The following is a 23,121-nucleotide window of genomic DNA, read 5'->3' as shown; positions in this document are numbered from 1 at the left end:
CACCAACAATCCATCTCGCCAGTCCAGTCTCAGCAACGCTCAGACACCGGGCGGTTGGTCTTGGTCAATGCAGGTTCGGCGTGGCCTCGCGAGCCGCATCAACATCATCAAATCAACGCCGTTAGCTTCTAGCGCATTTCATCAGCCCCGTGCTCACCGCATCCAAGCCATCTTGATATGCTCGTGCTATCAATGGCATCTATTCATGGCCTGGCTGGTCTCGTGCATTCTACAGACGCCTGAGACGGAATGGCAATGAAATAGCAAAGAGACTTGAGATTAAACCCGCAACATGCATATAGCAGGTAGGGCAGGCCACAGACAAGTCTTCGCATACTTTGTTCGTACAGAACACGAGAATACCAACTTTGGCAGAGGGTTCACCTTTGGAGGCGGGTGGCGTCGAATGGGCTGCCATCCTTGTACGGGTAGCTGACGGTGCTTATTCCTCCCGGACAAATACAGGCCGCGATATGTCTGAAAGAAAGGATACCGCGGGCTCTTCGTCCGCTTCAGGCTATTTCTTGTATTGTTCGCTGGTAGAGTTGCCCCAGCCGCACTCCGCAATTACACAATCACAAGCGAGAACTTGCTTCTTCCGTAATGAATAAGGCAAGCATGCTGATCCGAGGATTATCGGATATGAGCTTTTGGTCACAATACGATGAGAGAGACCATGTCCATCGGTTGCTTCGTAATTCACGCACATGTCGGGCGCAATTGCTCCCTCAGCTTAACTCCGATCTTGGCAGAATCGTTCCATTCGCGACATCTAGAGACTCGACCACCTATTCAGCGGCCGACGCAAGCACCGGGAGGGTATACCTATTCCGCGAACCTCCACCATGGGAGTCAGCAATGAGCATTGGAGATCCATACGTATGATGAAGAAGGTCAGCAACAAGAGACGACCGAGGAAGGCGTATTGCGTGTGCCAGGAGCACCTATAGGGGGGTTGCCGGATGGTGGGGTGGGCGAATACTTGGCGGGCCGGCGTTTGAGATTGAACGTTTCTGATGCTCCGAATCTGACTGGCCGACTGGACCAGTACCTTGCAAGGCAAGACATGGAGTTCCAGGTCTCCTAGCCAGCCGACCGCGTTAAGAGGTAAATGGCCCGGCTACGGCCACCAATATGGTTCTAAGCCCAGTCTTCGGGCTTTCCTGGGGGAATCGGAGCGCCTCCTCCAACACCATCTCACCTCGATACTCGCCGTTGAACCCCATCAACGCCGGTCGCAACCTAGCTTATTGCCATTGCGGAACCTGCATCGACCCGCACTCGCGGATCGCCATAACAGTGGCATGCCGCATAATCAGCAGATGCAGATATCAACGGCGAGATTATCGGAAAAGAGGAGGTATTGGAGAAACGGAGACAATCAAGGGAACGTAGTTACGAACCACACTTTGCATCCACCAATCGACGATTTGACTCTGTCGCCGCCCAAAGGTCACTTGGCAGGCCTTGGCTTAGTCCGACACCCATCAGGATTAACGACTATGTGTGATTTGCGAGGTCACTGAGCCTTGAATCCACAAGCAGAAAGGAGTCGAAATTCAAGTTGAGAACATCCATCGTGGCACAAGAGCCCCCGTCTCCCAGCTTGAGTCGAGACATCGATGCGTGTCCGGTGCGGCTGAAGCATCCGATGTCTTGATGATGAGCTAGAACTCAGCGTGTGATGGCTCCCGCAAGCCTCACACCGAATTGGTGCAATTATTGCTCCTCTCGGAAACCTACGTCTGCAAAGTACCCAACCCACGCATAGCGGACGGTTTGCCCTTGAGACACCAAATCCATGGACCAATGTGGCACTCAGACTCGTCCGGTCACAAGTGGCATGTCTCAACATGTTGCGATTCAGAAGTTCGCCCCATCATATCCGTCTGCGTATGCATCTGCCCGTTCACCACCGGGGCCGTCTTGTCGGCCGACGGGGTCCTGTTCTGCTCCAATGCGGGAAACAACTTTGAAACAAGCCCTGCGAGACAGTCGAGATGGGCATACTTTCTCTTGCACAGCACAGGATGAAGCTTGCAAGACAGCGTGCGTGGCCTCAAGAAAGCAAGAACGGTTGATGGGGTGTTAGGGGACCATTATGCCGGACTTGATTCCTGCAGCGACTCGCCGTTCATGTTCCTCGAGGCTTCTCGAAGCATACGGTCGCGAATGACAGAGATGAGGCAATATGCGATCCGCGCTGTCAGGGCAATTTTCGACGACCAAGACTTCACGGCATACTTGCAACCTCCCTTTGCCAACACGACCTGTTTCTGGCCAATCATTCCAGTCACCCATGAAACGACTTGCCTCAGATGTTGAAAGCCAAAGAACAAAAAAAAAACTCACCGCCCAGAGTCTTCCATCCCCGATGACCCCGACAGCCGGACGGATCAACCAACCAGTCACCTTGCGGGACTGACATGTCGCATCATCGGATCCGGGGTGAGACCTTCGGCTGCCCTGTGCATTGCTTCCCCAGCCAACGCGTCACTTGTGCTTCGGCCGGGCGGGCTTCGCTGGCCGTCCGGGCTTATGCCGAATCGGATTTTCCTTGGCAGCCGGCGCGGGTGACGACAGCATCCCGTTCAACAGCCGTCCCCTCGACTTTTCCCGGGGCGACCCACCCCCAGAGCATTTCACACATACCGACGTCAAACACGGCTCACTTGTCTTTGAACGAATTATGTTTTGACCTGTAGAGTATTGATTATTGAGCTGACGACGCCAATCGTCTGCGATGACGTCGTGGTTCTCGGTGGGCTATGAAGGTGTGAGGCAAACCTTTTCTCGGCCTTGTGGTCTTTTATCGACTCCGTCTGTGATGTTCACCCCTCTTTGCAATCCCATCGGCAGCCCTTTGGAGGCGCAGCGCGCTATTACGCTGCGCTGTCAGCAACAGAGCCACCCAGGCCCAACTTGACATTTTCAACGGTGCCCGCGGGTGCGTGTCACCGCAATATACCTTTGAGCTTAGATGCCGTCCTTCCGTAGCCCCACCCTCGTAGGCATGCTCGCGACTTTCGAGAAAAGCCCTCATCCGTAGACTCCGAATGCAGCCTTGAGAAGGATACTAGGGCATGTCAACACCCAGCAGAATGATTCCCCCGCAGATGCTCGCATTCAGAATTCTCGCTGGGCCATCTTGTTTCTGCGGCATCCCCAGCTGAAGTGCCGAGCCAAGAGGCTGGGTCAGAGGCTCTCGCAGAGCAGTGAGGCACACGATCTATTGATACCGAAGCATCTTCTGCGAGACATTTCGTGCAGCAGCCGAAAGATCGAGCTCGTCCAACGGGTAAGTACGTTCTAATCTAACGCTTTCAGACAACCTTTTCGAAGAGTTCCTGGATGGGTTTCGCAGCCTACACCGACGGACGTTAGAAAATCGATACGCATGACAAGTTTCGTCAAACGGAAGGAAGGCATTGTAGAACTCACATCGATGAACTTCTCCAAGTCTTTATCGAGGTTGGCCAAATCGTCCTTGCGCTTCTTGTTCTCGGCAATGAGCTTCTGCTTCCTGCCCACCAGCTCGAGCCTCTGCTGCTCGAGAGCTTCGCGTCCCACTCGCTCGTGGCCGATGCGCGCAATCATCAAGGCGTCCTCGTCGGCGTCGGCGTGCTCTGGTTGCTCGGCGAGGAATTCTTCGACGGGGATGAGAGGTAGCTTCTGGTAGGTGTGGCTGGAAAGTCACAAGGTGTTAACTATGGATGAAACTTCCATCGGCCGCGCCATATAGGAGAAAAAGACAGAAGATTGATAAAGAAAATAAAAATTAAAAAAAGCCCTCTCCCACTTACTCGTAAGATTCGCAGGCCTCAATCTCGCCCTCGAGATGGCGCTGCTCGTAGTAGAGGTTCTGCAGCTGGAGGTGCAGGCGGTCGACCTCGTGGCGCGCCTCGGCGGTCTGGGCTTTTGTGTCCCTGGCGTCAAAGTTGGCGGACCGGTGCAAGCCGCGGAGGTGCGAGATGTTTGTGAGGAGGAGTTTTTGTTCTTTTGACAGGGCGGCTTGGAGCTCTGGCGAAGTTGAGCCTGACTCTTCGGCGGTGCGGGTGATTTCGGCGAGGAGGTGGAGGAGCTTGGAGGCTTGGTCTTGGGCGTAGCCTGAGGTCTGGAGGACCGCGCCGAGTTTCTTGTCTGATACCAGCTCGTTGACTACCATTTTTGCGGTTTCTTGTGCTTTATTCGTGGGGTTGTGAAGAAGTTGACGATGAGGGGTATGGTGACAGCTGTGTCGGTCTCGATTTGAATTTCGTTGATGTGTTCGCCAGAGCTGATTTGCTTGATCGCCGTTTTCTGAAGAAAGGATTGTTCGTGAAAGCTTCGGGGTGAAGTTGGGATCGCGTAGTCTCTCTTGTCGCGTGCGCGCGCAAGGCTGAAGGGAAGGCGAGGTAAGGTCGTCCGGCGCAATCTGACGAATGGGATGGATTGGGCGGTTTTGCACTTTTTGCGCAAACAGACGGGTACGCTGAAAGGGGCTAACGTACGAAACTTCAGCCTTGTGGTTTGCTTGTGAAAGGTATTCGGTAAGGTAATTGAGGTTGCGCCTCAAAAGTCGAAAGCGTGGGCCGTGGCGTGGTGGTTGGATCTAGTCTGCTTCCGATGCTTTTGCCAATATTCCCATAGCTCACCACTACTGTACCGTGGCGGACGTTGGAAAATCAGTGCAGCCGCACCGCAGGGACCGTGCTTTCGGTAGCATTTCCCAGCTCCCGTGGTCCCGTCCTACCACCTCCAAGATGCTGAGAACCTGGACGGGAACACAATGTACACTACAATCTACAAACCGCCATGAGCGGCGTTCTGCTTGATCCTCAAGGCTGTGGACCGACTCATGCTCGGGCGGATCTCATGGTTAGGAGACAACGGACTGGCCGTAGGTGAGATAAGGTAGGGAACGCATCGCACTGGTGAAGCACATGCTGGGCCGCAGCAAGTGATACCACAATACAGAGCTTACAGGGTAGAACATTACCGTACATACATCTTGAGGCACGCCATGGGGAAACTAGCTGGAAGCCTTATCGGATAGTGCCTTTGGGACTAAGCAGCTAAGGTACCTTGAGGATAGTCATGGACAACAATGAGACTCTAAGACATTGGATGTGGTCTTGGGGTTGTCCATCACAAGGCACGCTAGGGCGGGAATTTCCCCAATGTCGAGCGTCATCTCCCAAGCCTTTGGTTTGCCCTGCTGTCCGCAGACTAAGGTACGCATCATAAGCGGGAAGATCCGAATGGGAGTGGTAAGAGAGACGGTGGTTCCAGCGATTTTGAAGCTATTACCTGAGATGAAACTCTGGGGCTCCGTCATTATTGATTCCTGCCAGGTCGGAAACACATGACACCTGACGGATTTCCTCGAACCTCAACCCTGCTCCTTTGAAGAAGAGTCTCGGAGCTCTTTCATGCACATGCTAGTGTAAGGTAAATAGCGTACGGAGTACGGACCATGCCTTGGCCCCTCCGTCTCACAAGGCATTGACAGCCGTTGGGTCGTCATCCCAAGGCTTGGTTTTCTTACACATGTACGGAGAACGCATGGCAACGGCACGGCAAGGCAAAGTCGGCAACGGGCTGCATGTTGGCATTCACGCATTTCTGAAGATCTTACACTAGTCCGTCACTCTGCACCAACTTTTGTGTTTCGTTGCTGCAGGTGCAACAGGTGAGCAGTAAGCACTCTCACTGGTGGACGTAAGAGAGAAAGATTGAGAGGGAAAAAAAAAAAAAAAGGACTGTGGTCCCTTGTGGGAACGGGTGCGAGGAAGGGATGACGACGATTGGTGGCGCGCATCAGAGGCCCGCCACGCCACGGCACGCGCGCCTTGGGCTGGGGCCGAAGTTTACCGGGCCATGCAGGCGCTGGACCCGCTCGGGGCCAGCAAAGCGAACCGAACAACAGCCTCGAGATTCATAGCTCATGCGGAATTCCCTCTCTCAACACATTGAGCTACTTCCCTTGATTGTGTTTTTGGCAATGACTTTACTCTTCTGTCCTGCCCTATCCTGAAGTAGTTCCAGTTGGTCTCTGGTTGATTGGACTCGGATGCTTTACCGAGTGCCTCTCTGTTCAGTCGCTTTTGTGTGTTGTTCCGATGGCGGATGTCATGTCCCTTTAGAGCTGCAGAAAAACCCACATTGCCCCGAGATGAGAAGAGCCAACAACCCCGGCCTCTGCAAGGTACCTTACGAATACTATCCGTAAACCACTTTGCGCGGCTTGGCTTGGGCGCTTCCGCAACTCATTCGCAATTCCCCATCGTAATAGTTTCCCTCTTTCCTTTGTTACTTTTGCTCGTTCTCTGTTTCTCTTCCCCTTTATCTCTCGGGTCGCTCTCGGTAATTGAGTACAAAATACTTTGCGTCTTGCTGACACAAAGCGCCAGTTCAGGTCTTGGGAATTCGCCTCCCGCTCTGTTCTGTCTTGTCTCTCAGGCTCTTTCTCAACTGCCAAAGCTCCCGTCTCGTATCTCTTGGCTCCATTGTTTGCATCTGCTCACTGTTCGTCATTTTTTTCTTGAAAAAAAAAAAACAGAAAGCAAAACGCACGTGCAAAAAGGATCCGATCCGAGGAGCTCTCGTGTTTGTTTCCTCGCAAGACAAGCACCCAAAAGTGTATCCGTACTGCATTTCGCCATCCGATACCATCCTCCCAAAGGTCCCCCTTGACCTTCCCCCCAAGAAAGGCACCAGGGTCCAGCTGTTCTGTCGATCTGCGGCCTGCTCCTCTCCGTACTTACGCCCCGGCCAATCCGATTCCCGCATTGTTGAGATCCGCCCGCCGCTCAACTACCTCAACAGACTTAGAACGCTTTTTCATTTCCTGGAGAAAGCAGCTGCTTCTTTCGGTCCCTTCTTTTTCGGTCTCTGTCCTGTCTGAGTCTCACTGACCTGCATTCCTGTTCCCGTTCCCCTCCTCCTGCTCATCCCTCCCACGCTCCCTCCACCCTTCCACCGCCCGCCCTTTACGCCAAGGCCCCTCCCCTCCCGCTGGGTGTATAAGCCAATAATTGCCATCGCCTCCCGCTCGTGGGCTTATCCGTAAACATCGACTCGTCCCGCAAATCTACAAACCACAACACAACCGCACTCCCTATCACCAAAACACCGCATATCTTCAGTGTAACACAACCAAAACCACAACTGCGGGACCACACTTGCACGTGTAAATCCAAACGAAGGCGAGACCGACATAGTTCAACATTCCGGAATCCCACCAACCTTTCACCTGGCTGCGGTCTATACCGCCGAGCCCCCGACTCCAAACCTTGTTTTCGCTTGAAGCATACCCAAGGTGCTTCTGTTAATACCTACATATTTCCGACTTCCTGTTGGTTGAGTTATGGAACCCATTGCCAACATGGCTTCCCTCAAGTCACCTTGCAGCGGCGCCGCCATCCAGGACGACGACGACTTTACCACTGCCACCGCCTCGGGAGCTCAGACTGAAGGCTCCGAAGTTGCTCGGAAAAGACGACACTCCCACTTCATTCCTAGACGCAAGTCCATCGTCAACCAAATCATGGACGGCGAGGAGCACTTGCTACTAAAGGTATGCTCACTCGCCACCACAGACCTCGGCTGTTGTTCGGGGTTGCGTTTCTCTTTTTACAGAGACATTGTGAAAAGAACATATCCGGGAATGATGGGAGAAACATGCTGACAGTACTCCTCCACAGGTCGACCTCTTCCTGACCGAATTGGAACGCCGCCTCGAATTCCTCGAAAACTACGGCGAGCTCACTTTCGACTCGAGCATATCCCGCGCCTTCTCCACCCTCCAGACCGTCCGCGCTCGCTGCTCTTCCGCCTCGGAGGAGGTCCTCGGCGCCGGACGCAGGCGCCTGCACATCATGGTGGAGACACTCGAGGCCCGGTACCAGGGCGCCCTGGCCTCGGCCGAATCCCTGAACGAGAAGGCCCGCGTCGGTATCGAGCTCCTGGACGACATGCTCACCGAGTTTGAGAACAAGGCGCACAAGTTGCGGGAGCAAGGCCTTGCCAATGCCGCCGATACGGCAAGCGCTTTCATGAACGAGGGCCGAAGGGTTGTGGACGAGAGCATCGGGCTCGCGCGGGAGGTCGTCGACGAGGGTATCGAGAGAGCCATGCGCGCCGCTGAGAGTTTGGAGGAAAAGATTGCCCACGCCGTCGCGCGGGCCAGGGAGACGAAACTCATCACCTACGACGACCTCCCCATGCCGTGGCGCATCAACCCTCACATCCGCGATGGATATCGCTTTACCGAGTCCAAGCTCGAGTGCATCTGGTCGGCCTTCCGCCCCTCGAACGAGCTGGTCAACATTTGGTCCCACGCCATTGGCCTCTTCATTGTTCTCGCCGTCGCCCTCTACTTTTACCCCCGCAACATCAACTTCCAATTCAGCACCAAGACGGATATCTTCGTTGCCGCCGTCTTCTTCTTCACGGCGTGTCTGACGCTGGTATGCTCGACAATCTGGCACACCATGAACGCCGTGGCCGACGTAGACGCAATCAGCATCTTTGCGTGCGTCGACTACACGGGCATCTCGCTGCTTATTGCAGCGTCCATCGTCACGACCGAGTACACGGCCTTCTACTGCGATCCCGTCAGCCGCTGGTTGTACATGGGTACGACGGCAGTCCTCGGCATCGGTGGCGTCATCCTCCCATGGCACCCGACCTTTAACGGAGCCGAGATGGCATGGGCCCGCGTCGCCTTCTTCTGCGGCCTTGGCGCAACGGGGTTCCTGCCGATCCTGCAGCTCTACTTCTCCCACGGGCCCGACTTCGTCTGGGAATTCTACACGCCGATTGCCAAGAGTATCTTTGTATACCTGCTCGGCGCTTTTGTATACGCCAGCAAGATTCCCGAGCGTTGGTGCCCGGGCATGTTTGACTACATTGGCGGAAGCCACAACTTGTGGCATTTGGCGGTTCTCGGCGGCATCTTGTTTCACTACACGGCGATGCAGTCCTTCTTTGCGAATGCTTTCCGTCAGGCGCAGGGAGAGTGTTCCGTCTTTTGAGGCTGAGGCGTGAATGTACGCCGCGTTTCGGCTCGGGCTTGCTTCGAATTGTCAGTCGTATTCTGCTGTGATGCGATTACGGAGAAACTTGCTTTGCCCGCGGTCATACTTCATCCTACTTCCCGAGGATTCCTCTCACCGGAGTCTGTTGCCTTTGTCTGCCGTTCAAAAGGGCTGTATGTCCTAGCCTTGCCCTCGACAGCAGTAGGCGCCATCTGGTGTCAGTCAACCCGACGCCTCCTCGGCTCCTGGTCCGTTACGTCAGGCTACGGTAGCCCGAGCATCAATGTCAATACTGGCAATCCTACATCGGCTTAAGCAGCTTGGGACATCATCCCAGGGCCGTCTTTCCTTGAGGGTGAAGAGGACAAGCTGCCAGGATCTTGACGTATGTCAGCCATAGAAACCTTCAACGTCTCGCAGGGCTAGGCAGGAACAGTGCCCGGCACTGGACTGGCCACGTCGACGAGGCAGATAAGCTGCCCCCGCTATCAAGATGTTGAAAATGGTACTTGGCTCGGCGCCGGGCCAGCGGTCGGAGTAATACTTATTGCATTGACATGACTTTGTCTGTCCACAACCTATGTCGGCATATAGAATAGAGTACAATACCTAATAGGCAAGAAAAGCTAGAAATCAGGGTTTGAGTTGAGGTTCTCACTCCCCCTGCGCTCGTTAATAGAATAGATACCCATCTGTCTAAAAGTTGGACCTTGACCTTTTTGATAACACATGCTGTCACTTCTTGTTGACTCTGCCGTTGCTCTTCTCTAAGGCAGACCATATGATGAAAGCCTTCTTTGTTCAGATTTCCTAATGATCAAAATGGCCCGAATCCTCCTTGATAAGTTGTAGAGGTTCAGCATCTGAACGGGCGTAGTGTATGGTCCCCGTCACCTGCCTCTCCCAACTTTCCTCCCTCTGCACGCCTCGCTTTCCTGTCCTTACGCCTCTGCTCCCTTTTCTGCATCCCGACTTCCACTTCCACTTCAATGCCTCAAAGTTGGGTGTCTATTTGCCTCGAGGGGTATGCTCCAAAGCCATAATATCGCTGAGACTCTCCTCTAGATCTTTGCTGTGATCCGACTAGGTGCTTAAAGAAGAAGAAGAGCCACTACTATCCTGATCTCCCCTCGTTAAAGTCCATACTCTCAGCTGTCGTGTTCGTTAGTTGTCATCAGAGTTGTTCACGTGCTGAGAGGGCGGTGCGCTTTTCTGGTCAGTCAGTTGGTCGTCAACGTTCGCTGGCTCTTTGGCCGTGTAGGACTGGGTTCGGGTCTACTCGAATCGAGAGATGGCAGACGATTGCGGTCATTTGTTGTGTCGTCGCTTCCGGCGACTGATGACGGCACTTCCGTGTGCTCGCTGCTATCGTCTTGTTCGTCTTCATCGTCATCTTCATCATTGTCCTCATCTTCGTCACATGTGCGCAGTCTGGCCCTGTTCCTGGCCATCGAAGCCTCATCTATCTCAGCCTTGTGCCTCATCCAGGCCGGGCCAACCTAGAGATGTATGAATTCGAAATTTTCTTATTGTTGATTAGAAATTCGGATTGACTTACCTCGTTCTCAGTACACAATTTCTTCACTGCTTTCGCCGCCTTCTTGACTTCTAGTCGTAGTTCTCTGCTAATAGGCATCTCCTTGAAGAATTTCATGTCTTACTAGTGAGCACAGCACTCGAGTCGGTCCAATATATAAGAGATAGATGTTTCCAGTAGATTTTCAATAAGTCCACGGCTACAGGTAACAGTGGGGTGGTCGATATTTCCTGATGGAATGGAGAAGAAGAGAAAGTATGGAGGCCAGAGATTTCTCGGTTGGGTAAGGGGAGGTAGGTACGGTTGTTGATATCGTCAGTGGAAACGAGCCTCAGGCCGGGCAGAAAGGAAGGCACGATCGAGATTTCACTTTATCACTCGCAACTCCAGATCACTACTTCCACCAACACCTCTATATAAGTTGTCATGGGAAACTTTCCAATCTCTTCAATTTCCATCGTTTTTTTCTTCAACCCATCTTTACCTCCAGAAGGAAACCGTTTGTGTCATTCAATCGCGACATTTTGCGCCCACTTTGCATTCACAAAGTCTATTGTACATGGGTGGCGACGTAATACTCTGCAAAATGCCTGTGACGTTTGATGAACCTGCATATAAGGAGATGAACTTGGGCGTCAAGCTTGACAAAAGGAGACAGCAGAATGGAAAAAACTGGGCCGTACCCGAGGTTACTGTCGTCGGTCCATAGGCAATTGTTATGACAGGTCAACGCACAGGGCCTACGAAGATTCATTCTGAACTTGCCTTTCCGTCCTATGTCTTGCAAGGTACAGAGCAGCTAAGGTACTTGTAGAGGACGAGAGTTGGATATCAAGTGACGAATGATTTACGAATGATCTTCTTATAGCATATAGTACTACTGACGGAAGCAGCGCCTGATATGCGTTTGCTCTAATCTTGGCAGTCGATTTCACTTACCGATGCACTGTCTACTGGATTCGCATGAAACTGGAAAACAAGGTGTTCAAGTATCAATCGTCGATGGTTATATCGGCCTTCGATGTGTTCGTCATAGCATCTCGAAACGCCTCACCGTCAGAAAGTATAGCCGCATCGAAGGAATAACGTCCCTCTCAGCGTTGACCGCCATCTCTCTTTCCCATTGTTATCCTCCTTGATCCCCTCGGCTGGGAGTAGTCCCGGGTGCTGAGCAGCTGCCATCAAAGTCAAAGGTTGGAAACATGGCTGCGGTCGTCGTGATCCAGTGGTGGGAAAGCCCGCACCGCGTACCGTTCATCCATGAGGCGTTTTCCCAGAGAATGAATTCTTTGATATTCAGCTCCATCACTGACTGTAGTACAGCTAGCAGTATTTTTTCCTCTCTGGGCAATCGCTCTGGTGGCTGTGTGGACGCGACAGACCCGATCACGGCTAATCACCAATGGCCTGACAGTTTCGAATGCGAAAAAGGATATTTGTAGAGTTATGCAGTCTCTGTGATGGTCAAACAGCAAGTAGGAAATCAATCTCTTGACATTCATCGCTGATATCCGCCTTCGACAGTCGACCAAACTCTCAGCGACTGGAGCAATAAGCTCATCAACTGATCCAAAATAGCCTGTCAACCTGGAAGGCGGTATTGTCTACCTCGACTGAGAAGACACCGCATTGCGATGTTTTGGAGAGAGGAGTCGTTCCACATGCTGCACCCTCAACCTGCGGACCTGCTGCGTCGCTCCAACATCCGTCTCACATCACCACCTACCTCGCCCAAGCTCGACACAAACTTCAAAAGAGCCCCAAACAACACCCTTTTGTCTCGGCAACTTATTGTTAGGTGCAAAACATATCCAAAAGGCGATAGACACTCCTCGACGGGAGACTTTGTATGGCAAAGCAAGTATTTAGTAAAGATCTTACAAAGTAGATGGGTTTAAGGTAAGATTTTGAGTGTAGGCAACTTGAATATTGGGACATCATAGCCTCGGTCTGACCGCATAAGATGTGAGAGGGAAGCAGTTGAGTTTGGATCGGCCGGGCAGAAAGGTGGCAATAAGTTGACATCGAGACAGGGCTTGCGACATGGATTCCTCCCAATATGAGATATCAAGGGGAGGGCGTGATAGCTACGCGTGCCAACATTCTTCTCTGTCGCCCGGGTGGTGTTCCCCAACGAATACTCCACAAGAACGAGGCAATGATGAGATCTTGAGGCCCTAAATCATGGGATCACATTCATCACCTCTCGGCCCATGTCTAGTTTACAGTGCAAGGCAAGGCAAAAGTCATAGGTGGAATCATAGAAAAGCCATTTAGGGAGTTTTTATAGAATTCTCTGTTGGAAACCCCAAAATAAACCGACTTCTACCAGTAGAAGCTCAGATCAGCTCAAATTAGGCTCGATTCCATGTGCTGAAATCATAACCCGAACAGATGAAACGGACACTTGGTGATGAACGAGGGGGAAGGCTCTTAAGGTAGCTAACCACTTTCCAGGACAGAGGAATTGCAATACCGTTGATGATATTGAATACTCCAATCAAAGATTCTGACGATGGTAACAGGAACAACTATAGAAATCTGATATCTCATCACCTACTTAAGGGGGCCGATGATCACCCCCGCGAATGAGCTGCTTTGCTCAACTGTTACACAAATAACACCAAGGCCCTTTGACAATGACACATTGTATTAACCAGTCCCTTGAACTGGAAGTGGTGACTGAAGTGAGAGGGGGGGGGGGGGAGATATGCCATGAAGAGTAACATACAGCTCGTTCACCAACACGAGGCTATAAAGTTGATATCAGGACATGTGTGATATAGTTCCGGCTCTACAGCTGAAGCAAGCGTAGATTGACGTGTAAACCGGAGCAAAGCTAGTCAATACAGCCACCCTTGACCCAGCTCGTGAACTGATACCTGTCCTTTAACGCCATACCCACTCACCTGATTTACACCAAGATGCTCCTAGATACTGCCAATATCCTCCCCAGAATCAAAGAATCACTTGCTCGATACGTCTTTCTACGACCTCGAAGCATCAAACTTTCCCGTCAATGGCCCATTTCCGAGCCGAGCAGTCCCTCGCATCCTCTCACAAACCTGGCAGCGTGTTCCATTAAACCCTCATCCCCGATCTGGGGAACCATCAGAGACGACATCAACGCTGTACACGAGGCCCTTCTCCAAAGACTCACACGCCAGACGCGACGTGCTCTCTATCCTCATGCATGCATGTAAACCGACTACACAGTAGCTATTACCATCGAGCATCGGCCGACGCGCCAAGTTACCAATAACGCAAACACCACCGCAACTTCTTCGGGGGTGAGGGAAGCCATCAAATTATGAAGATCCTCATCGACGTCATCAACGACCAGACCAAAAGAGATTCGAGGCAATAGACTCTCTCCGGACAATTTCCCACCCGAAAAAAGGGCTGAACTAGGACGGAAAGTCGACGAAGAAAGGACCGAATGCTCGGTCCGCCATATCCCCATTCTCTCCTTCGAAAAGAAAAGCACAGCTCCTCGAGAAAGAAGCCCCCAGCTCGATAGTCTGTAAGCCGGCTCTTCTCTAGCCCACTCCATCTTCCGTTGGCGCTGCTGCAAATCAGAGAAATATCATAAGATAAATAGCCCAAGAACATCATCATCACCAACCGAGGCAGCAACACTTGCGAATGCCAATCATTGGAGGGAGAAAATAGCCACGAGGCCACCCGCGTGAGCCCCGCACATCGACAAGCCCATGATCAACACTTGGGGATCTTTCCCCCCAACGCACCGCACCGTCTGCCTCGGTTTCAACCAAGACTGAACATCGGACCCCCTTCTCCTACCTGGGCAATCAACAAAGGGAGCGAAAGACTCGGTTCGCAAACTACACCTCATTCATCCCATGAGAATGCGATATCTGTGGATGCTGTAAGCTTGGCTGGCAACTCCAACCCTCACCGTACGGCCGAGGGTTCTAATGCGACAGTGTCCTCGGGACCTCGTGAACACTGATTCACAAGACCAAAACACGCCTCAGGCGCGCACCCTCCTCCAGAGACCTCCAAACCTCGGCGATGCACAACTGAGACAATGAGACTGAGACATTCGACCGACGCACCACCGTTGCGGGTGCCAATACCGAAAGGACACCGCGGGCTCGCAGCCAGACCGACTCGAATGAGTAGAATCGATACAACGGCTGGTCAACAAGCCAGGCAATTTTCTGGTCCCCCTCCAAGATGTCTGAGAGGGTGTATAGCAAATATCGAAGCCCGCTACACACCCCCTTAGTCAAGATCAGAAATTAGACAGAACTCTCACCCCGCCTTTGCCCCGCGAGAAGCGCTAGAAGAAAAAGATAGTGAGACATGCCATCGAAGAAAAAAAGCCTTACGTGGACAGACAACAGAGTAATGCCGACGTGGTATCGGAATCGCTCGGAAAGTGTAAAGACCTTCTCCCTCCACTTGTTGGTTCGATGGACCAGACAGAACCAGAAAAAAACAAAATCAAGCCTCGAATGACCAAACCGAAAAAGGGCCATCAAACTGTTGATCATTGCCCTACGAGCACGAAATACCGCCGGGTGGAAGCCCTCTGACAGAAGGCGCGATGCGACGCTACCTTGACGCCAGCCAGCAGCTCTAGGCCAAAGTTAGCAATGTCTCAGTTCTAGTCAAACAGCTAGACCTCTTCGACGGTCCTTCTAGAGGTTTCATCCAGTGTGGATATTCCGTCGTTGGAACCGGTGCGTCGTTTTTTGTCGTTAGGAACAGATACGGATTTGGGAGTTCCAACAAAAAAACGACGACCGAAAAAGAAAGAAATGCCCGTAGTACGAGTACACTAGAAACGGGGAAGAACGCGTGAACCCCATCGTCGGATCATCGGACCCCAAATCTGTTGTTTGTTCTTATCCCTCTCCCTTCCGCCCACCACGGCGGAGCAGTTATGTCGATCACAAAGACGGATAATCCCACTGAACGGTACCCCAACGTCGTATCCAGACCTCATCTGGGACAAAATCCTCGTCGCTGAGGCCCCCGGGGCTTCGCTTTTCCCAAATTGCTGGTAGATTTGCAGCGAGGGTCATGTCAATAGTCGCGACGCTAGCCCGCTCATCATTAGCCTCATCTGTGCCGTCCCAGACGCACAGTCCACAAGCGGATTAATTTCGCGAAATGAATTGTCAGACGGCGTGTGAGTGGGATAAACTCTCCCAACATCGACAGTTGGAGGAATCCGGGGTGGCATATTACCGTAGGGCAAACAGCTCATGGGGCGTTTGTGGTCGTCCGTTACCTTTCACTTTGCTGCCCTCCCTTTCTTCCTCTAGGCTTTCTAGCGAACGCCATCCGCGGCCTGGGCCTCCTGTATAGATTTCTTGGCCTGCATGTTGTTGATTCCAACCGCATGTACATGAAAAAGCAGGTGCGTCGCGTTGATAAGCTGTGCCGCGTACCAAGACCAGAGACCGGTCAGCTTCTCCTCTTCCAGACCCCTCTGCAGAATCGGGGAAATCATTCGTGAAATGAGCTCCCGCGGGTTCCCGCAAGCCTCATCGCTCCTCTCCGCATCGCGGCCCTTGATAGTTCGTCTCCCATAGTCATACCATGTCCTCTTGGAGAAAGTCGACCGGCGCTTCCCCAGGCCGCAAGGCTCCCGGTGTGAGAATTGAGAAGAGACCCGTTGCGCCTTTCCTTACCAGGACTCGGCCCTCTGGAGGATTCAATCGGACCAGCCAATTCCCATGTCCGTCAGTCTTCTTAAGGCGTGAGCACCGCCCTGGCGGGCCATGGACCATGAGAAAGAAGGCTGGGCGATTGACAAGAGGGGACCTTCTTGTCTGATCCTCCGAAAGAGGTTCCACTCCCAAGGCACAACTTCGGGGGGCCAGGCTTCGTGAAACAATAGAGAACAACCATGACGGCATGCGGAGACCGATAGATCGTTGCATAGTAAGTGCAGAAAAGGGCCCCCAACCCGGCCTCGTGGAAGGGGGGATGAATAGTGATGCGATTCCTACGACCTCCTCAGTAAGCATCTGCGAGTGCATGGCGTGTACCCGCGATGCCAAGATGCATCTTACACACCCTTCACGTTACTTTGACCAACCACACCTACGGCCCGCGGCCTCAATGCGACTTGTGCCTGCATCTGAGGTGCATACACATCCTGGAAATTTGAAGGATTCCATGAAGTTCGTAGTCGTGGGTGCGAGGTTTTCAAGGAGGACCAAATGAAGGCTAAATGGCAAAATCGTGTGGTGGGCCGTGCCTTGGCATCTAATCCGTAAGAAGACTCTTCTGAAGGGGGTCGGTCAAGATCAGCTGCACGAAGGGCTTTGGGTTTCTTTGTCCCAGGTAGAAGCTGCTTCGACGTCCCGAACCAGAAGCGTGGAGGTGGCAGCCCATATCTGTCGATTCAGCGTTTCATGTGAGCTCCTGAATAGACGTCGAATTTTGCAGTGAAGTTTGGCTCTTATCGTCGTCATCGTACCACTAATGCTGCCTCTTTGACCAGAGGTTCATATATTTGAGGGAGGATAGCCATGTGCTCGGCTCTAATCCACAAGGTTTATTCTGCCTATTCGCCTGCTCTGTGGATTCAAGTCGAGCCCGCCATGGGCTGAGAACCAAAAAGAGCATCGCGTCAAGCAAAGCCCTGCTTAATGAAATCGTTTCGCGGGGGCAAGCTTCCCGGCTTCCTTTTCAACCTGGTATTTTGACAGGCAAACAGCTCAACAATTAGGGCGATCCATTGGCTAGAATTACCATATCATGGGTACGAGCTCGGCCCTGGCCAGTCTGACACATTGTTGCTTTGTTTCTTTTGGAAGGCAGTGGAACCGTTGGTCCGTTGGTTTTCGAGATTTTGAGGAGGGGGGCAAAGACCCAAAAGTTCTTTGGGGCGCCAGGGGTAAGAACAAAAATCTAGTGGAGAAGTGGATGGGATGAACGTGGTGGAAAAGTACCTAGTCCTGGTCTTTGTAAAGTCTGCCCAGGATGCGATCATGTTCCCGGGGCGCGACGTGGATAAGGTGCCTTGGAAAAGTGGACGAGCCTTTTTTCTTTTGTCCGAATCAATCGTAAATGCCTCCGCTCTCAATACTTTGACAGTTGATAAGGTTTACACTGCTCCGAGCCCCCGAGCGGCATTTGCTTCAAGGGCACGTTGATATATTGCGGCCCAAAGAGGGGCCGTCTGCTGTTGCTTTCTTGTGCGCCAGTGTAGACTGGTACGGATATAGATACTTCCATCCGCATGTTGTGACTTACCCCCATCGGATGTGAGCAATGGGCTGCATGCCGAGGAAAACTCGGTCGAGGTCGAATCACGTTCTCGAGGGTGCCCGAATAGCACCCTGCCGTTGTTGCAAAATGGACATTCTCCCGGCGCGGCGAAGCCTTTCCGCTCCCACACATGCCCCGCGCCTGGGCCGACAAGAATTGTCTCTTGAAGTCTCGCAAGGCGACCAGTCGTTTTCTCTTCTTCGATGCCATCTTGCGGCTGACGAGAGAGGATGGCATGACGGGTTCCAGTCTCGATGGAACGTCTCGCTTCCTATGCCACGCTGCACTGTACACTACGTGCTCACAGGCACGCCATGTGGGTGGCATCCGGACCCGGGTAGCGGAAGCCGTTCCCCTTGTGTGCTTCGTTGCCTTTTCTGAGAACTCAAGATCGGAGAGGACAGGCTCTACGGCTTGCTGGGTGGACGGTGGACCTATGCGAGTGAGCCGGTGGGCCTGCCGTGACGAACGCGTGCTTACGAGCGTCGCTCTTGATATCAGGATGTGTCGTCACGCATTGATGAGGGGAATAGAGATCTCGGCTTGGGTTCATTGGCGGGGCGCCCTCTCGAGAAAGGTGTGAGCCCATCCATAGCCTCTACTCTGTCCTCCGTACCACACTATGGTAAGGTAAGCACCTCGTACTGTTAGTACCACGTTAGTGTAGACAAGCGACTACCCGCGACTGACAGCCGTTGACGGAATTCTTCAAGGTGCGCCCTAGAAGCTTGATGAGAGGCCGACGCGTCCTTGGCCGGCTACCACTCGGCCACCAGGCATGCGGAGTGCGGCGTAGCTTCGACGCTTCGCTGCCCCTGGATTACCATTTCGGGAGGCTGGCCAAATGGGGCTAGTTTCCCGTTCCGCCCGCCTTTAGCGACCTCCCGAAAATTGCTGGTCGCCCGGTGCCGGACCCGCTCGGTCGGCGCTGTCTACGCCTCCCACGGATCTGAGTGGTTTTTCCCTCCAAGACTCTTTCAGGCTTCGATAGGCGCCTCTTGTTCCGTGTATTTTACCCGGGGGACTCCATGGTCTATTCGTGCGTGTCTTCTTACTGTAACCCGAGTCTCATTGCAAGGGGAACGACCTAAAACCCCGACGGGCCTTGGCGGTTCGGGATGGACCACGGCGACGTATACCATCAACGGTAGGTATTACGGCCGGCTCTAGTGTCATCATCGCGTTCATTCAGGGTCCGCAGTGTCTGATGATTGATGCCTGCAGCCAATGGATCTGACTCGATCAGTGTTTCTATCGCAACAGGAGACATGCTTCTCATTTTTGGATCGATCATGGTGGACGCCGTCTGCCAGCCAGCCCGCCCCCGAGCTACCTTGGCGATCTGGTCCGGCTCCGGGCCTCTCACCGAGGATCTTGTTAGAGCCTACCCGGCCATGCTGTGACTAGAGCCGGGCGTTGGGCGTTGGGTGTCGTGGCGTAATCCACCATTGATTCGGTAGACCATACCTCGTAGGTCCAAGGGAAGTTGTCGGTCATCCGTTGCCGTTCCATTATCTGGTACCGACGTCACAGGTGAGCCGTGTATGTCTTCCTCTACTGCGATAACAGGATAGGAATTCTCATGCTGAAGTCGGTGCAACCAGCGAAACAATGCTGGTCATTGGCTTGCTCGCTTCAGAAAATTCTTCTTGTTGTCGGCAAGGGCTAGGCTCGTAGACCACGGTAGCTGTTACATTGAGCATGCATACAGCGGGGCTCTCGCGATGACAATGATTCGGCTTCAGGACCCGACGATGTGGTCAAGCCTCTTCCCCGAGTGGTCCGGATCCTCAACCTTTCCGGAAAGAGTCGATTCCCTAATTGAGATGGTGGTCCCTCTGGTATGCCGTACTCAAGAAGTTGTCGCAATTTCCTAAGGGGCTCTTTGTCTGAGACCGAAATAAAGCTGGTCGCTGGCGGGAGCAGAATCGAGTATTGTTGCTCAGCGCACCAATCCGATCCGGGCAACGGGTTTGTCGATGCGCAAGATATTCCAAACAACCTAGAGGTTGGCTGACGCCATGTCGTTTGCCATAATGATATGACGGAAATGACGAAAATTCGGCTTTGTCATTTGAATGTAAGCTAAGGTTGCGTTCGTTGTCTGGACCCAAAATCGCGGCCGAGCGACATATTTGCGGCACTTCCGCATTTCCGTATGTTCGAGAAGCTCTTCCGAAGGCTGTCACAACAAAACAGTGCCAACGCCAACGCCAAGCTAGGACCCCTACCCGTAGCTTCTGGTATTGGAAGGTCTTGTATTCAGCAGATGTGACAGGACAGCCTGCGCGCTATCGACTCTGAGGCACACTGTTGGGATTCTGAACGGTCAATCAAGAAGGTGACTGCAATTCCTTGTCTAAGTGGTTTTCGACCCTGCAGCTGTGACGACTCAGATCGCGCCTCAACCTGGTTGCGAAGTTGACAATCCAGACGATTTGACAGCCCATAAGTTCAACTCGAGCCAATAGGATGGATGCCTTGAATCTCAGATATCTGACGGGTACAGTCGATCAAACCGCCTTCCACTTTGTGCAGATATTCCGGCGATGCGGCTTGCCGTACCGAACTACTGTGTACAATGCTGTTTCGAGACTGCCAACTTTCATCCTCAGCCTGACACCCGGGTCATGGATGTAGGGCAGATAGAAATGACATGAGCCGTATACGCCGAACCAGTGACCGATGGGATTGATTTCGAAACCCTTCCTCTCCTTATCCGAACATCGATGTCATCGCTGGACTTGCGGAAATCCCTATTCGATAGTGCATTGAGGTTCATACTGAGTTAAACTTTGTCGGATGTCACCAGTCCGCGGCTACAGAGCCACTATAGTGCGCTGGTTCATCTAGTGCGCCGTCTGGTAGAGACTAATATCCGTAGATGAAGACACCTTTGTGACGCCCAGGCACGCCAGGCTAGCTGAGCAGGAGTCTGCGATGGTGGTGGTGGTGATTGTGATTTGTGGTGGTGGAGGCGTGTTGCGGGGTGGTGTGCCAGGGGTAAAAGGTGTGGGTGGGACTGCTGCTGGGTGGTCGTCTTTGGCTGACCGAAATGGACATGTCTGTGCAAGAACAGGGGACCACCAACTCGAGGGGGTGGCATCAAGGGTCGCGGAGCTGCGGGAAGTCTCTCCTACCGCGCTGCGCAGTGTCGGCTGCACCCCTATGTCAGGCACATCATTCCGCGCTGCGAAAGACGTACGTCTGCGTAGCTCATGCAGAAGTCAGGATGGTTCAGAACCTGCAGTGACGGGCATTGAGCTGTAGGGCGCGCCGAGACACGAGTTGAAATTTGCTTTTTGCTCAACGGGTCCTAGGCTCGGAGGAAGCACTTAGGGCTTCTCAACCCGTCAATGAAGCACACAATCCAGCGACTTCAAGGCCATCCTTTCGCATCGGTCGATTGGAATGATTTCCAGGTTGTTGGGCCTCGTGGTTGGCCGAGCCAAGCGAAGAGAAGCACAACCCCACCAGCTTTGCTCCAGCGCTGTGCTCCACGGTGACTGCCAATCGATCTGCAAAGCAGGGGCTCGTATGGGCAACGCAATGAGACACATTGGCCATTCACATCTTTCCGATCGCTTCGTGGGCGCTGAGAGGCTCAGGGACGGCACGCCCATATGAAGACTCGGCGGCGTATGCGCGCTGACGATTGATTCGGGTCACAAAATCGTTGACGACCATAACGATCATGGTCACCTTAACCTGGAGCTGTAGCGCTTCGTGATCCAGGTGGAGTGGGAGCTGAATGCCAAGCCTTGCCTTCCAGGCTGCTAGGAAGCAAACTTCGTCTTTGTGCGCGCACTTGGTCAATCTGCTCCGTAGATGGTCATCCATTCACGCTTCCAAAGTGATGGAACACCGGGATCTTGCCCCAGAGATCTCTTTTTGGCTGACAGGGCTCCGAACGCCATGGCAATTGACATGCCTTAGCATGGTTTCTTGAGATTGAAGGCGCCTGGCAAAATGAACGGTGGAGCCCCCTTTTCTGAGTGTGCTTGTTGGTCTTGGCCCTTAAAACATCGCAACCAACAACAACAAGGTCTTCGGAAGACTCGTTGCAGGCAATGGGCATGGCTGCTAGCATTTCTTCCCCGCGCGGAATCGCAAGACCGTCATTACACTCTTCGGATAGTTGGAGCTGGTTGGAAACCAAGACGGGTGTCCACAGAGGTACGTTGCCAGCGATCGTTGTCTTTCTTTTATGGTGGTCATTCGTCCCATGCTGCGTGCTAGCTGCTGAGTACAGAAGCCACCACGTTAGTCGCAGTTGGCACAATTGCGGCTTCGCTCTTGGGCATGCTTGAAGGTTGGAACAAGACTTCTGCGAGACAGTACGTGAAACCCCCCTTGCTTGTCTCCTCTGTGTCTCTCTCGATTTGGCACTTCTGCTTCTCTCACCGTTGAGAGAAGATCTAGACATGAGGTTCCTGCGGACAAGCAAGGGGAGCCGATGGTTTGCCTCCCTTTCAGCTGGACAAGCGACGCAACAGGCAAGGCATTGCTCAGCCCTAAAATCGGCTGGCTGCTTTTGCCCTCCCTCTGCTATGTAAGTACGTACGAGCCGTGGGTATCCGTACTCCTTACAGAGAATTCATAGAAGCGTTACAGCTTTGTAAGTCCAGGGGTGCCATGTCGGGCCTTTGACGTGGCCAAGGACTATATTGACAGACATTAAGAGGCGTTTTCTGTGAAGTGGCAGTAAAGTGCAACGTCCGGATTTGAATGTGGGCCAACGTGGCAAAGAGTCGTCAACACGTTGCGTTTATTCTTGGTCGCGGAATAGACCGATTCGACGAGGTACACAAACAGAAGAAGCGCACCTGGCGTCACTTCTGGTTCCTTTTGCTTTGGTAACTTGTCTGTGCACAGCGAGAGGCACGCACGTTCTCGGCACTTTGCCAGCAGCACCAGAAGGCTGGGATTTCAAAAAGCCGCTATTCAGCTGACTCGCGGGCACTAGCCACGCAGCTTTTAGCTATGGCTCAGCCGCCTTCGAAACGCTCGCTCGAGTACCAAACAATGGGAAATGGCTAAAGTGGTTTGTTCGGCTTGCTTCGATCCATCTCGTTGCTGGAGTATCGCAAAAGAGAATCGTAAAGTCAGGAAGCAAAGCTAAAGCGGTGAGAGATGCCGGGCAAAGCTGAAGCCGAGCCATGATTGTCACCGGGCTCTTCGTGATGGCAAGGGCTAAGGTGAGACACGCAGGCGCATTGCAACGAGGGAAACGTCAGTGAGAGACATTCGACTGGCAATGTCTCGCTCGCTGCCGTGCCGAGGGAGCGGTCGGTGATGGAGGTGAGGGAT

General features: G+C 52.9%; 5 protein-coding genes across 5 annotated transcripts; 1 reads left to right on the top strand and 4 right to left on the bottom strand.

Moving 5' to 3' along the window:
• Positions 1-3,323: 3,323 nt before the first annotated feature.
• On the bottom strand, positions 3,324-4,165 carry CPAR01_14702 (uncharacterized protein; the record flags this gene model as incomplete). The annotated part of the gene is made up of 3 exons (XM_060498952.1): positions 3,324-3,365; positions 3,442-3,685; positions 3,804-4,165. 3 exons carry the CDS (start codon positions 4,163-4,165, stop codon positions 3,324-3,326), a joined length of 648 nt encoding a protein of 215 aa, XP_060342415.1.
• Positions 4,166-7,366: 3,201 nt separating this feature from the next.
• Positions 7,367-9,017, top strand: CPAR01_14701 (uncharacterized protein; the record flags this gene model as incomplete). The annotated part of the gene is made up of 2 exons (XM_060498951.1): positions 7,367-7,558; positions 7,686-9,017. The coding sequence occupies 2 exons, from the start codon at positions 7,367-7,369 to the stop codon at positions 9,015-9,017; spliced, it is 1,524 nt and encodes a 507-aa protein (XP_060342414.1).
• A 1,223-nt stretch (positions 9,018-10,240) lies between these two features.
• CPAR01_14700 (uncharacterized protein) lies at positions 10,241-10,674 on the bottom strand (the record flags this gene model as incomplete). The annotated part of the gene is made up of 2 exons (XM_060498950.1): positions 10,241-10,519; positions 10,579-10,674. The coding sequence occupies 2 exons, from the start codon at positions 10,672-10,674 to the stop codon at positions 10,241-10,243; spliced, it is 375 nt and encodes a 124-aa protein (XP_060342413.1).
• Positions 10,675-17,622: 6,948 nt separating this feature from the next.
• Positions 17,623-18,400, bottom strand: CPAR01_14699 (uncharacterized protein; the record flags this gene model as incomplete). Its single annotated transcript, XM_060498949.1, has 2 exons — positions 17,623-18,245; positions 18,292-18,400. 2 exons carry the CDS (start codon positions 18,398-18,400, stop codon positions 17,623-17,625), a joined length of 732 nt encoding a protein of 243 aa, XP_060342412.1.
• Positions 18,401-20,660: 2,260 nt separating this feature from the next.
• On the bottom strand, positions 20,661-21,507 carry CPAR01_14698 (uncharacterized protein; the record flags this gene model as incomplete). The annotated part of the gene is made up of 2 exons (XM_060498948.1): positions 20,661-21,018; positions 21,383-21,507. The coding sequence occupies 2 exons, from the start codon at positions 21,505-21,507 to the stop codon at positions 20,661-20,663; spliced, it is 483 nt and encodes a 160-aa protein (XP_060342411.1).
• Positions 21,508-23,121: the final 1,614 nt, after the last annotated feature.

This window comes from Colletotrichum paranaense (assembly GCF_030867605.1).
Source record: "Colletotrichum paranaense strain IMI 384185 chromosome Unknown Scaffold_16.1, whole genome shotgun sequence".
Classification (NCBI taxonomy): domain Eukaryota; kingdom Fungi; phylum Ascomycota; class Sordariomycetes; order Glomerellales; family Glomerellaceae; genus Colletotrichum; species Colletotrichum paranaense.
This window is presented reverse-complemented; position numbering and strand designations above follow the sequence as displayed.